At 41.1% G+C, this 15,667-nt stretch overlaps 1 protein-coding gene across 8 annotated transcripts; it reads right to left on the bottom strand.

Moving 5' to 3' along the window:
• Positions 1 to 3,292: 3,292 nt before the first annotated feature.
• On the bottom strand, positions 3,293 to 14,493 carry LOC135558719 (E3 ubiquitin-protein ligase RNF152-like). 8 transcript variants are annotated; one of them, XM_064992790.1, is made up of 4 exons: positions 14,218 to 14,493; positions 13,861 to 14,078; positions 6,263 to 6,494; positions 3,293 to 4,931 (listed from the first exon to the last, which is right to left on the bottom strand). In XM_064992790.1, exon 4 carries the CDS (start codon positions 4,726 to 4,728, stop codon positions 4,201 to 4,203), a length of 528 nt encoding a protein of 175 aa, XP_064848862.1. In that variant the 5' UTR covers positions 4,729 to 4,931; positions 6,263 to 6,494; positions 13,861 to 14,078; positions 14,218 to 14,493; the 3' UTR covers positions 3,293 to 4,200. The 8 variants fall into 8 exon arrangements, with proteins under 8 accessions (XP_064848862.1, XP_064848864.1, XP_064848861.1 ...); XM_064992792.1 differs by having other exon boundaries at positions 6,263 to 6,456; XM_064992789.1 differs by lacking the exons at positions 13,861 to 14,078; positions 14,218 to 14,493 and adding exons at positions 10,860 to 10,998; positions 12,213 to 12,371.
• Positions 14,494 to 15,667: the final 1,174 nt, after the last annotated feature.

Here is a 15,667-nt window from a genome sequence, read left to right as displayed (position 1 = left end):
GCAAAGAAGAGATAGCAAAATACTTTCATTTCACCCATACAACTATATTATTTAAGTACAGTATGTTTACAATACAAACGATAGTCTTTTACAAGTTCCAAATTACACACACACACACACACAGTTTAAGGGGGCAGTTTAGTCATGACGACAAGGTGAAGGTGCTCTCTACATATCTGACACAACAGAATCATTCAGATTGTCCAAAGCACAGCATATGACAACCATCTCATAAAACTGAGGGATGTCTCCTTTCATATTTGGAAAATGATCAAGTTGAAGGAGAAACTGATGTTGCTCCTCTTCACAGTGGGAATCCAGTTGACATGGGTGTCTTGATAGAGGTCAGCTGGTAAACCTACAGTACATAAACACATGAGAAGCACACCTGATGTAGAAAATCACTTATTCAGGTCACATATACAATCAGGGCTCTTAAGTATTTGGTTGTTTTTAAATGGGTGTTTTAATGTCATACGGATATCATTTATTGTTGGACTGGAACAACCAAGTCAACAAATTAGGTTGTCATATCCCATTGTGGCTTTTGTCATATGCTGTAACGGCCATACATTTCCCTCCTCTTATGAATAAACTTATCAAATTATCATTGGGTTATTACCATTGGAGTTTTGTAGGAAAATAATGTCCTCCAGGATATACAGAAGTGGTCAAATGACACAGATGCTAAGCTACAGGACTGTTTCGCTAGCACACGGACTGGAATATGTTCTGTGATTCTTCCGATGGCATTGAGGAGTACACTACATCAGTCACTGGCTTCATCAATAAGTGCATCGATGACGTCATCCCCACATTGACCGTACGTACATACCCCAACCAGAAGCCATGGAAGACAGGCAACAACCGCACTGAGCTGAAAGGGTAGAGCTTCCGCTTCAAGGAGCGGGACTCTAACCCGGACGCTTATAAGAAATCCCGCTATGCCCTCCGACAAAACCATCAAACAGGCAAAATGTCAATACAGGACTAAGATTGAATCGTACTACACCAGCGCCGACGCTCGTCAGATGTGGCAGGGCTTGCAAACTATCAGTCTACAAAGGGAAGCACAGCCTCGAGCTGCGCAGTGACACGAGCCTGCCAGAAGAGCGAAGTAATTTCTATGCTCGCTTCGAGGCCCGCAACACTGAAGCATGCATGAGAGCATCAGCTGTTCCAGATGACTGTGTGATCACGCTCTCCGTAGCCGATGTGAGTAAAACCTTTAAAACAGGTCAACATTCACAAGGCCGCAGGGCCTGATGGATTACCAGCAGGTGTACTCCGAGCATGCACTGACCAACTGGCAAGTGCCTTCACTGACATGTTCAACCTGTCCCTGACCGAGTCTGTAATACCAACATGTTTCAAGCAGACCACCATAGTCCCTGTGCCCAAGAACACCAAGGTAACCTGCCTAAATTACTACTGACCCGTAGCACTCACATCTGTAGCCATGAAGTGCTTTGAAGGGCTAGTCATGGCTCACATCAACACCATTATCACAGAAACCCTAGACCCACTCCAATTTGTATACCACGCCAACAGATCCACATATGATGCAATCTCTATTGCACTCCACACAGCCCTTTCCACCTGGACAAAAGGAACACCTACTGTACGTGATAATGCTGTGCTTTGACTACAGCTCAGCTTTCAACACCATAGTGCCCTCAAAAGGTCATCACTAAGCTAAGGACCATGGGACTGAACACATTCCTCCTGAACAGAATCCTGGAATTCCTGATGGGCCACTCCAGGTGGTGAGGGTAGGTAACAACACATCTGCCACGCTGATCCTCAACACGGGGGGGCCCCTCGGGAATGTGTGCTCATTCGCCTCCTGTACTCCCTGTTCACCCATGACTGCATGGCCAAGCACAACTACAACGCCATCATTAAGTTTGCGATGGCACAACAGTGGTAGGCCTAATCACGGACAACGATGAGACAGCCTATAGGGAGGTCAGAGACCTGGTAGTGTGGTGCCAGGATAACAACCTCTCCCTCAACATGATCAAGACAATGGAGATGATTGTGAATTACAGGAAAAGGAAGCCCGAGCACGCCCACATTCTCATCAACCGGGCTGTAGTGGAGCAGGTTGAGAGCTTCAAGTTCCTTGGTGTTCACGTCACCAACAAACAATCATGGTCCAAACACACCAAGACAGTCAGTAGACTGAAAAGGTTTGGCATGGGTCCTCAGATCCTCAAAAGGTTCTACAGCTGCACCATCGAGAGCATACTGACTGGTTGCATCACTGCCTGGTATGGCAACTGCTCGGCCTCCGACCCCAAGGCACTACAGAGGGTAGTGCTACGGCCCAGTACATCACTGGGACCAAGCTTCCTGCCATCCAGGACCTCTATACCAGGCGGTGTTAGAGGAATGCACTAAAAATTGCCAAAGACTCCAGCCACCCTAGTCATAGACTGTTCTCTCTGCTACCGCATGGCAAGCAATACCGGAGTGCCAAATTGAGGTCCAAAAGACTTCTTAACAGCTTCTACACCCAAGCCATAAGACTCCTGAACAGCTAATCAAATGGCTACAGAAACTATTTGCATTTCCCCCCCACCTCCCATTTTTACAATGCTGCTACTCTGTTTATTATCGATGCATAAGTCACTTTACCTCTATCTACATGTACATATTACCTTGACTAACCTGTGCCCCCCGCACATTGACTCTGTACTGATAGCCCCTGTATATAGCCTGTTATTTTATTGTTGCTCTTTCATATACACACACACACAAACACACACACATATAATTTTTTTTACTTCTGTTTAGTTTAGTTAATACTTTAATGCTTATTTTTCTTAAATACTGCATTGTTGGTTAAGGGCTTGGAAGTAAGCATTGCACTGTAAGGCAACCTGTTGTATTCGGCACGTGACAAATACAATTTGATTAAATTTTTAATATGGATGTCATATTGTACAATTTGTGTCTCCCTTTTTCAAGGGATTCAGCTTTTGTCAAATTAATGTAATATTTGACATTTCATGGCAGATTAGGAGAATTTACACAGCAGGTTAGGAGAATTAGGTTAAGGTTCAGAAAAAAAGCTGTTGTAATTTAGCTAAACCTTTTCGGCCTAGATTACATGGTTTCTTTCAAGACGAGGTCGTTTTTATTGACCTGTTATCAGTGTCAGTAGAGTATTATTAAAAAAAGATTCTGCTAATGTCTCCACTCCCCAGTCCTATAAAGTGTAGTATAATTGCATTAAATGTTTGACAAGACACATTTTTCAGTGCAACGGAAAGAAACGTCTCTGATATAGCCTATGCCACTATGTGTTTATTAATAGCATAAATCATCACTATCCAATCTATTCATCACATTAGGAATAGTAGGTTTACATTAGTCGGCAAATGCAATGCTAGAGGCATGTTATAAAAGGGGCATTTTTAATGGTAAAAAAAAAAATAGTGCTTCCCCAAAACTTGAAACCCAAGCGACACATGCTTGTGACTAGACTACAAGCTATCCAGCCTAGCTAATTTTGGCTAACACATGGTTAGCAAAACAGTGAAATTAAACTTGAAATCGATCAGACTTGACTTACCAGTGATGAAATGATTAGAGTAAACCCTGTATTGACAGCGGTCTGGATTCAGGTCTTGATGGGCAAAAACGTTTTTGCTTCTCTGACAGTTCTTCCATCTTAAAAATATTAATTTAGAGCCTTGATTGTGTGGGACCTAAAGATTAAAATGTCACTAAAAAAGTCAAATAGCGTCATCTGTAGGTGAAAAGGAAGACTTGAAGAAATACAAATCACAGACCTCTAAAAATGGGTCAGTTTTTCATATGAATTAACACAAGTAAGCCTTTCGCAACACCCACAATAACATCTGCTAAATGTGTATGTGACTATAACATTTGATTTGTGCTTTTCTGGGTGAATCACAAGAGAGAAGCATAATGGCGATTGGTTTAATTTTTTAACTGTCTATTGCACAAAGACATGAGAAATCATTTGAAAAAAATAAATAAATAATGATTCAATATATCTGAACACATTCGAAATACAAAGTATGGCAACCATTTCCTTACTCAGTATGGCAGTACTATTTGTGGTTAAGAAATAGCCTGAATGCTGGCATTGTGACAATGTCCTGTAATTTTGGGGAGTGAGATATAAAGATGCCAAATAGCTTATTATTATCATCATCATCATGTCTTTCAGCCACAGGATATCATGGTGAACCGTTCTGAGTTGCAGGTCATGCTGTGCAGTATGATGTACCCAAGTAAGAGTAGGACAAATCCCACAACAGCCCCTAAGCAGAACCTGGTCCCAAATGCGCTCTTACAACTACCTTCCTCCCCTTCCCTCATTCCATGTTCCTCCTCCATCCCTGTACCCCTATCATGGTGTTCTACTGGAAGGTAGGCGTTACACGGCAGCCGTATGAAGACAGGTGTGTATGGGACAGAGATGATGGCCATAGTGTCCGGGTCATCTCGGAGTTGGGAGACAGAGACCCCTGGGGGCAAAGTGGTGACACAGCGACACCAGGGGCAGCGCAGCTCGCTCTGGCTCATCCTCATCTGGGTCAAGCACACTGAGCAGCAGGTGTGCTGGCAGTCCAGAAGCTTGGGCCTATGCCACGAACTGTAATAGTTGAAACAGATCTGACATTCTAACATGGAGTCTTGTTGTGAGATCTGACAATCTAGAATGGACTCTTGTTGTGAGAGAGATTCCATTATGATGAGTTTGGTCTGTTGTGTCAATGACAGTCACAAGATGTCAAACCACAAACAGTCTGTGGTTCCCGCGGTATGAATATGCAGATTAGGGAACCCTTAGAGATTTACAGATGTTTCTGTTCTTGACGTCTCTCCTCCTCTCTTCTTTACAGATGTTGTGTCACAGTACTTAGTTTAATCCATGTCTGGCTCCATCAACCCTATTAGAGAGAAGACATTTGTCAAATCAGTGTGTGATTCCGTAATCCTCATTAAATAACTCATACTGAAAAAGCAAAAAGACTACTTGGTCATGTCCTGCCCACTGAGCTCTCTGTGTGTGTCCGCTTCAAGACCCTGTGACTAAGAATAAAGCACAATAAGCCTATTTTGTCATTAACCAAAACAGGAAAAGAAACTAAGCAAATGAGCAAACCTGTTTCTGATCTGGACTGGCAAGAATGTTGACCACTAGATCTTTATCACTCAGCAGCCCCATGGCAAAGTTCCTGCATGACATTGCTGCACATTTCTTAAAGCGACATTTTGTTACTTTTTTCTGCTCCAGTAAGTCGCTAGTGGTTATCCAATGTGAAGCAAAAGTAATAATATTGCGCCTCTAGCCTGCCTGACAACAATTTTCCCTGTCGGGTCAGATTTTCCCAACATATTCTGTGCTATGGATAATGAGTGACGTGTTTCCGTAGTTTAGGGATATTCTAACTGGTAGGGGTATGATAGCTAGCAAGCTGAGCCCATGTCTAGACTTGGCGAGCAGAGATAGCTATCTTACAGACATGGCAGACGTGAGGGGCCAACGACCTAACCCAGCAGCAGCTACTCCTCCATATACGCCAAAGAAACAGAGACCTTTGGAGAGCAGACAGGCGAAAACGGAAAGCAATAAAGCACAGGCCAAGACGAGAGTAAACCTCAGATCTGCATTCCTGCATTTCCAGCCCCACCATTGTTGTGTATAGGAGCAGAATCAGATCAGTAAGCACAGACTTTAGCGAAGTATTTTTTACCTTGTCTGTTCCATAATTTTGTTTCACCCAGCTGGCCAAGAAAATGAATAATATAACAAATAACAAAGTAGACTTATTATAATGATATGCATCTATGGAGCTCAGCTGTTTAAGAAAATGAACTATCCAGGATTTACTTTGAGTATTGAGGACATACCATCCCAATTCTAGCCTACTGCACAGTTTGTTATTCCATATTTGAGCAAGCTCAAAAAAAGGTATGCTACACATGTATCGAGTACAAAACTAACATTCCATAATAACAATATTAGGTAGGTGCTTACATTTGTCCTATTTCACACATGTACAATTAGAAACAGAAAATCTGTAAATCAGATATTGACTGAATGATAGCACATAATGGTTGCCTCGCTTCACGTTCGCGGTGGTCGCCTTGCTTTGCGTTCTTAGGAAACTATGCAGTATTTTTTTTTTATGTATTATTTCTTACATTGCTACCCCAGGAAATCTTAAGTCTTATTACATACAGCCGGGAAGAACTATTGAATATAAGAGCAACTCACCAACATTACGACCAGGAATACGACTTTCCTGAAGCGGATCCTCGGTTTGGACCACCACCCAGGACAATGGATCGGCTCCCAGTAGGCAACCCAAAACAACGACGCCGCAGAAGGGGCAGACAGAGCGGTCTTCTGGTCAGGCTCCGTAGACAGGAGCGGTGAGCCCGAGTATACCACTTGCCAATGTCCGGTCTCTTGAGAACAAGGTAGACGAAATTCGAGCAAGGTTTACCTTCAAGAGAGACATCAGAGATTGTAACATTCTCTTCTTCATGGAAACATGGCTCACTCCGGATATGTTAGAGTGGGTATAGCCACCCGGTTTCTTCATGCATCACGCCGACAGAAACAAACATCTCTCTGGTAAGAAGAAGGGCAGGGGTGTATGCCTTATGATTAACGAGTTGTGGTGTGATCATAACAACCTACAGGAATGCAAGTCCTTTTGTTCACCTGACCTAGAATTCCTTAAATCAAATGCCGACCGCATTATCTACCAACAGAATCCTCTTCGATTATAATCACAGCCATGTATATCACCTCCAAGCAGATACCTCGACCGCCCTGAAAGAACTTCATTGGACTCTATGTAAACTGGAAACCATATATCCTGAGGCTGCATTTATTGTAGCTGGGGTTTTTAACAAGGCTAATTTGAAAACAAGGCTCCCTAAATTATCAGCATATCGAATGCGCGATACATTCTGGATCATTGCTACTCTAACTTCCACAGCGCATACAAAGCCCTGTAATAAAGCGTATCACGAGTCACTTTAAACAATGCCACTTTATATAATGTTTACATACCCTACATTACTCATCTCATATGTATATACTGTACTCTATACCATCTACTGAATCTTGCCTATGCCGCTCGGCCATCGCTCATCCATATATTTATATGTACATATTCATTCCTTTACACTTGTGTGTAGTTGTTTTGAAATTGTTAGATTACTTTTTAGATAATGCACCGTCAGAACTAGAAGCACAAGCATTTCACTACACTCGCATTAAAATCTGCTAACCATGTGTATGTGACCAATAAAATTAGATTTTAAAACATTTTACTGCACAGGCAAATAATGTATGAAGGACTTAGGTGGGAATTCAAAATATTTTGGTTTAAAATAAAGGGGGTATTTGCATATATTAACAAATGGGTGGAGAAGGTTTGCAACCACCAAAAATGTGCTGTCCCGGCCTAACTGCACTCACCAGCCCGGTTTACACTGCCTCATTAATTACTGTTGTTGTCACATTCTGTGTCAATAGCAGGATGGCCTTGGATTACAAATCGACATCCTTGGCTTTAGATTACACACATCACATTTTTTTGTGAAATCACACAATATAAGTCATTTTTCGGAAGATGCTTTCATTTCAGCGCATATGACTTGTAAACATTTAAACTGTATTAAACGATTCCCTGATGAAAGACATTGACTCCATTTCAGCCATTACCGGGGTGTGTTTGACAGAACATTACAAACAATTACAGGTCGCAACGTTAAAGGGAAAAAACGACAGGCACAAGCACGTGTATGAAAGAGTCGCAAGTGTAAAATTTAAGCAAGGGACTAGAGATGGCTGAAAAAGACAGATCTAAGGTAGCTGGAGCATGCACATTGCTAGTTCAAGTGTACATACAGTATTTTAAAACGCATGTATGAATTGAAAATGTTTTTTTTTTTGCATAGCCCACTCCTCTTGAGAGTGGGGTCACGGCCAGGGATCTGCCATTGACGATAACCCTATAGCATTTAAGGATTAAGTGCCTTGCTCAAGGGCTCCTTAACAGCTTCTACCCACAAGCCATAAGACTGCTGAACAATTAATCAAATGGCCACCTGGACTATTTACATTGACCCCCCATTTGTTTTTACACTGCTGCTACTCGCTGTTATCTATGTAGTCACTTTACCCCTACCTACATTTATTTATTAAATATTTTCTTCACTATATTTCTTGAACTGCATTGTTTGTTAAGGGCTTGTAAGTAAGCCTTGTATTTGGCGCATGTGACAAATAAAATTAGATTTGATCAACAGATTTTTCACCGAGTACGAACCAGCGACCTCTCGGTTACTGCTTTTAACCACTAGACTACCTGCCGCTCATTATATTGAATGACTGTAAACATTCATTCTTCATACGGCCTAATAGTCTCCTTTTACAATAAAAAATAAAATACTAACTCCTTTTATCCTAAACTGAATATTTACCCTGAAAATCTAAGACTGATGGTCATCAAAAGCAATTCGATCAAACGCTGCATATTACACAGGCGTCCTAATTCTGATATTTATTCCTTTTGACCAATCACATCAGCTCTTTTCAAGTCAGCTCTTTTTCAGAGCTGATCCGATTGGCTGACATCAGGAAGAAAAAAAATCTTAATTTTTACTTTACTTTTTTCCCCCTTGCTCTGGCCCTCCATTGATTTAGTCACCTTAATTTTGGCCACCATAATAACTTAAATAATAATGATAGAGACATGAGTTTTGGACCATTGGCTTTCTTAGAGGATTATCTACACAATTAACATATTTTACCCATTGGTCAAAAGATGCGTGTTTGATTGGACACCCTATAAATCATGATGAACTTCACAGGGTGGTGAAAGTGCATGGTGATGAGCTTGATGCTCCTTTGCAATAAATATTGAGGGTCTTATTTTGGTAACATGTTGATCTTTACTTGTGCGCTCTAGCCAACAGCTCGCAGATACATGCCAAGACCAGAGTAGGCACATTTTCTATTTAACCCATCAGTCTTTGTACCAAAACTAATCGGTAGAGTTGAAAATGAGATGGAAACGCATTGAACTTTGGATTTTGTATTCAGGAAGCTGACAACTTAAGCAATGTGTGCCCTATGTCATAATGCACTGATTTTTATGGCAACATGTCAGTTTGGTGGAAACACTGGTGGGAAAATGCACATATTTTCTTCATGCGGAATTTAGAATATTCGCATGAAAATATTCCGATATGTTCACCGATATATTGTGCATCCCTATATATAAAATGTGTGTTTATTAGGGAGATAAACAAGAATACAAGGTAGTGTGTCTAACCTTATCGAAATAACAAAAGCATAGTGTAAGGGAAACATTCTTAAAAATTACTGAACTGATAAAGCACTGAACTGATATCACCCAGACAAAGAAAAAAATAAAAGTACTTACAGAGATACCACCAAATGGAATATCTTTCATAATTGGGATCCAAATGAAGAATAAAGTACAGTGTAGTCATGGAATATATTGCAGTGGTGAAATGGTAACAGTTGTGTGTCGTAAGGTGCAGGAGTTTCCATGCTCTATTCAGGCAGGCGCACCAGCGAGGTTGTCTGGGTCTGGGATGTCTGGAGACCCTGGGATAGCTCTCTGGTTCTCCATGATCTAAAACATCACTCCAGACAGACAGGAAGCAACCAGCTCTTCTCCCCTTTCTGCAAAAGGACAGCTCTTGCAATTTAGCCTGCAATGATAATTAGAACACCCTAGAGATAACCCCCTTGATAGACACCCTTCTTCGAAAAAATCAAAACAGAAAACATTCCATTCTGATATCTTTGAGGCATAAAACACGCTTCTTCTGCTCCACAGACTCACGACAAATGTAAATAGGACCACTTCTTGTGACTGACCATTGCCACATTATCCTCCAATGCTTCACAGTTTTTCCTCAAGACGACAAAGGAATCGGCCAGCAAACATTTCATATTTTCCACCACAACTTCACTTCTCGTTTCTTGTCTTTTTCACCACTGTAGACCACTCATTCTCACTCTCTGTGATCTCATCTTCTCCCGGCACGCCGTCAGTATCAAACAGAGCATCCATTTCGCCCACAATTTAGCGTGCATGCTGCCACCGATGTGGGGACAGAGTGGAGATATATTCATACAAACTACAAAAAATAAACTAAAATCAAATTACTTTTCTGTTAAAAGTAAAAACAGATCTGATCCCTACACAGGTTCAAGGGGAGCCTGGGAGGGCGGGCCATCTTCCGGCACCAGTACCCTTTGCAAGTTTTCCAATGTAAACTCCCGAAGTCCCAAAAACGTTTCTGCCGCAGCCAAAATAATATCCCATTTCTTTGACACCGGCAATGGACACCACAGAAATCCACCTTTTTAAACACAGTGTACCTTTTGACTGGCAGCAAACATTTACTACAGGCTGTGGTGCATCCACTACCATATCTTTACTAGCATCATTTGTTTTCTCAACTCTTTGAAAAATCGCCTCCACATGAGATTAGATTGACGCTCAAACTTTTGCTAACGCAATCTCCTTCACCCTTATAAGGCACCCCAGGAACTCAGGATCATGATCCCCACCACAATTGAAACACTATTGTCCTCATACATACCGTTCGTCTGCACACACATGAAAGATGGCCAAATCCTACAAATTTTTACACTGCAATGGTTTGGGGACAAAAACTCTTACAGCGTATCTTACACAACCAAGCATCACATGCAGGTTCTCATATATAAAAATACAAATAAAACATCAGGGCCAACAGACTTTCTTATTTTTCCCCATTCACCCAGCAAGTCAGACGACAGGCACAAACCATACCAGGATTTCTCTTCAGGTATTCAACCTGAACATCAGTCGTCACCCCTGAGATGACTCCTTCGATGAGCGCTCTGCTCCGAAGTTCAAAGCACGATACCTCTGTTGTCCGGATTCTTTTGAGGCCCACTGCAATCTTCCTCTGCTCTTCAGAAATAAAATTCATCAGAATAAGACCACACTCCTGGTCACTCTGACAGACTCCACTTTTCCCAGCACATACTTCACCATTCAACACCTCAAACCAGTCTCCCGCATATGCATTCTTACTCAACAAAACAGATTCCAACAAGAAACTCTTAATTATCCAATATAAACATATACTCCACTCCAATTTTAGGCAATTTTCTTTTTGTTCCATTTTTTGGACTATTGTCCATTCAGGACATTCGTCTTCACCAACACCTGTACCCACATTGTTACACATGCAACTTTTGATTCGAACTCGGGCATCCACTTTCGCCATCTCTCCCTGCCAAACGAGCGCTGGGGTTTCTGGAAAACGGTGTTCAAATAGACAACGAAAAACGGCATTATTGCCAGAGGGGTTTCCAAAAACACCTGTGCACACATTGTTACACATGCAATGGAGCTTTAACAAGGCAATCTTATGGGCTTAGTTCAGGTTGAAGTTTAGTTGAAGAAGCAGCCGTGAGTTCCAGAATGCACGTCTACCCCCCACCCCCCTTTCCCCTCCAAAAAAAGCACATGAAAATAGTTAGTACTGACATACCAACCAAACCAGTTCACCAGCTTCTCTAATTATGCCTCTATCAGCAGTAGGGATACTGTGCTTTAACCTGGTTACCACAGTTACTACAGTGGCCTATCCCAAGTGCTAAAGTTTGCACAAAGAACATTAACTTTAATTAGCCAACTTAGCCTTCTAGGACAAAGTCCGTGGACTTTCCATACGCAAGATAATGCTTTGCCACGAACTTCAAAATGGTTAAATAAGTCTAAATTGAAATTCATCTGAAAATGGCTCTGTGAATACCTGGATGAAGCTGTAATTTGACAGCAAAATATTACATGAAGCCACACATTAGGCTTTATAATAGTAAAGTTAAAAGGCATGTCTCTAATTTAAAGGTTATGTAAACACTGAATGCCATAAAAAAGTAGGCTTATTTTTCAGTTGATACAAGCAGTGCTATTGCTGTATTGAATTTTGGCATTCGAGCATGTAGACATAATCGGCTTTGAACTTGAACTGAGGCGAGCATAGAAAACAGGCAACTTTTGAAGGTAGACAGCCTACTGAACAAGGTTCGGAATTGCACATGCAAACTGAAACTACACCGCAAACCCACATATCAATCAGCAACTAAAGAACCGACATGCAGACTGTCTTACCGTACTTTGTGATGCCAGTCCTACAGAACATATGTTCCTTGTTTTGTTGCAGTGATTATTGTAGTAGCCTGCTTGTTTTGACTAAGTTAAACACACACCCTCGATCTCCTGTTCAGTCAAAACAATGAGGATTCTATTATCTGGGCCGGGTTACCCCGGTGAGAGGAGTTTGCTTAGTGGTGAAAAGTGATTAAGCAAACTCCTCCCACCGGGGTAACCCGGGCCAGATAATAGATCCTCGGTGCTTTTGCCAGTTCACGTCATTGGCAACAGGCCGGTGCACCGCGGCTCAGGTTAATATAACTCCCTCATTGTTCTGTCTGAAGTTGGACGCGCCTACCTACCACATGGTGAGTAAACTACTTCACAACCATATTTATCAGGATGAGTATTGGATACTTTTTAGATTACAATTTTTATGTAGATATTTTAATTCCTCACTTGGGTCTACTAGACAAGGATTCTGCAGTGCCTTTTGCAACCAATAGTGAATAAATCTAGCTTCTGTGAAGTGTTGTGTTTATAGAATTCAGCTGTCATCAGCTGGAGTCCAAAATACCTCACTGATCATAATCCCCATTTCCATCCACATTTCAAATGCCTCCACCACACCACATTCTGCCAAGTAGCTTCCTTCTCCAAAAATGGGGGGGGGGAAGACTAACTCCCTTCACCCTAAACTGAATGTGCCCTGAATTTGAGACTACCCACTGGGCACACACTGGTTGAATCAACGTTGTTTCTGAACCAATATGGAAAAGACATTACATTGACATCTGTGCTGAGTGGGTAGCTAGGTTTGTTATCCTATTGGTGACAGATTTAATGCAAATATTTTAAAACCACATAAAAACAAAATGCACATTTTCCCACCAGAGATGTGTTTCCGTCAAATTGACTTGTTGCAGATAAAAGTATTTGCATGATGATGTAGTGTACATAAAATACTTTTACGGTTAAATTCCCCATGTACTGAATAGAAAATACAAGTTAAATGGGCTTCCATCGCATGTTCAACTCTACTGATGGTTTTGTCACCCCCAAAAAAAGTCTGTTATGAGCCAGTCTCTGGTCTTGTCACATGCGCTCCAACAAGATATATTGCAGATATATTGAGATTATGGACAAAATAGCGAGATTATTTTTATTTGTCAAACCGCAGCCAAGCATCAATATTTGTCGCCAGAATAAGACCCTCGATATTTATTGGAAAGGAGCATCAAGCTCATCACCATGCACTTTCACCACCCTGTGAAGTTCATCATAACTTCTATCATCTGTAGCCTAATAAACTGCATGCTTTCTTTAGTTGTAGTGGGAGGACCACACAACATCCCACTGAGCACACACTGGTTAAATCAGCGTTGTTTACACATCATTGTTACGCTGAACCAATGTGGAATAAATGTTGAATTGACACCCAGTGGAATATGTCTCCCAAGTTTACTTCTATATGATGGTTATATCAATATTTGTGCATAAATGTGTTTCCACCTGCATTTCTCGCACAATGAATTCAACCGACACAAAAAGATCCCACCTTGTCTAGGTTTTTTCTTTTGTCGACATTTGGAAAGTTTACAGACACATTACCTGTTTCTCTTAGATCTGTCATTATATTTGTTCATCCGTCATGTACTTTACTCACGTAAAAAGGTTGGATCTTCAAAGGCAATTCTGTAATAGGCTGCATTTTACGCAGCCATAGTTGTCAAATGCTAAAAGCGTATTCCAGATTCCGAGTTTTCTGATTTGTTGTCTATCTAGGTCTACATCTGAGCTGGAGTCCTTCCTGATCTACATTCACATGTATGCAGTTTGCTTTCCTTTCTTCAGTCTATGGAGATTTGCTTTTCTTCCTCCACTCTGGAGAAAAATGTGTGTGATGTAAAAACCCCAAATATCAATTAGTAGAACTCATTACAATATAATACATGTTATCGCAGTTATATTTTAAACAGATATCAACACTACAATTCTGTAACTGTATAGACAAAATACTCACCAAATATTCTCTTTCAGCTACATGAGACTGTCTACGCATTGAAAACGGCATAGGACTACACATCCATCCCAGAACGAGAGCAATGTTGAGAAGAACGGCTCTCACTTGGGGCTTCCAAGGAGAATGATCCTGAGATAAGATGAACCAAGACTCCTGAAGTGCCACCACCAACAATGGCTGAGCTGCTACAACTTTGAGGAGAAGTAGCCACGCCACAGTTAGCACACCTGAGCATTCCCTTTTGTCAGACTTCCCGGGAAGTGTGAAAACCTACAGAGTACTCAGAAATGTTGTTGAAAGTGGTGGGCCTACAACCAAACATATAAATCATGTGTAAATAAGGGATGTTTGTGTGGGCAACAAACTTGTGTGAGAAACAATATTTGTGCATTCTTTATCTAGCATATAGGCATCATTATTTTACTTTTGGAATGGTTTTCAAATGATTTACTAATCTGTTATCCTTTTCTGGATATCTATACTATTGACAGTTTTCATTTCAAATTAGCAGACCTACAGTTGTGTATATATCCAGAAAAACGGATGGACCACTCTGATGAAAATACAGTACAAAACAAGTCAGTCTGATTACACAGATAAGGTCAAATAACGTTTTACTAGAGAGATAAACAAAAATACAAGGTAATTTCTGTGACCTTCTCCAAATAAAAAATGCACAGTAAGGCATGTGTCAAACTCATTCCACGGAGGGCTGAGTGTATGTGGGTTTTCGCTCATCCCTTGTACTTGATTGATTAATTAAGGTCACCAATTAGTAAAGAACTTCCCTCAACTGGTTGTCTTAAATGAAAGGAAAAACCCAATACCTGCAGACATTAAACCCTCCATGGAATGTGTTTGACACCCCTGGTGTAAGGTACTGTATTGATACCACCCAGACTGGGGGGAAATAATAATCACAAAAACAATATATTTACAAAGATATCCCCAAATGAAATATTTTTCATAATTGAGATCCAAATGAAGAATAAAGTACAGTGTAGTGGTGGAAAGTTCAACTGTTATGTAAACATGCTTGTTAAAAATACATGGAATAGTGCAGCGGTGAAATGGCAGCAGTTGTTTGTCGTAGAAGGTGTAGAAGTCTTCCTGCAATTCAGGCAGTTGCACTAGTGAGGTTGTCCGTGGTCTGGGATGTCTGGAGACCCTTGGATGCCTCTCCTGTATTCAAAAATCACTCAATGTATACTGGAAGCAACCAGATCAAGCACCTCTCCCCTTTCTTCCAAGGACAGTCCTTGTAATTTAGCCTGTAATGATAAAAAAGCAACATAAAATTACAGAATGCAACCAAATGCTGTGTTTTTTATTTTACCTTTATTTAACCAGGTAGGCTAGTTGAGAACAAGTTCTCATTTGAAACTGTGACCTGGCCAAGATAAAGCAAAGCAGTTCGAGCAGTTCAGTTCAGCCTCTCCTTGCAGTTGGT

Source organism: Oncorhynchus masou, chromosome 17 (assembly GCF_036934945.1).
Source record: "Oncorhynchus masou masou isolate Uvic2021 chromosome 17, UVic_Omas_1.1, whole genome shotgun sequence".
Lineage (NCBI taxonomy): Eukaryota > Metazoa > Chordata > Actinopteri > Salmoniformes > Salmonidae > Oncorhynchus > Oncorhynchus masou.
This window is presented reverse-complemented; position numbering and strand designations above follow the sequence as displayed.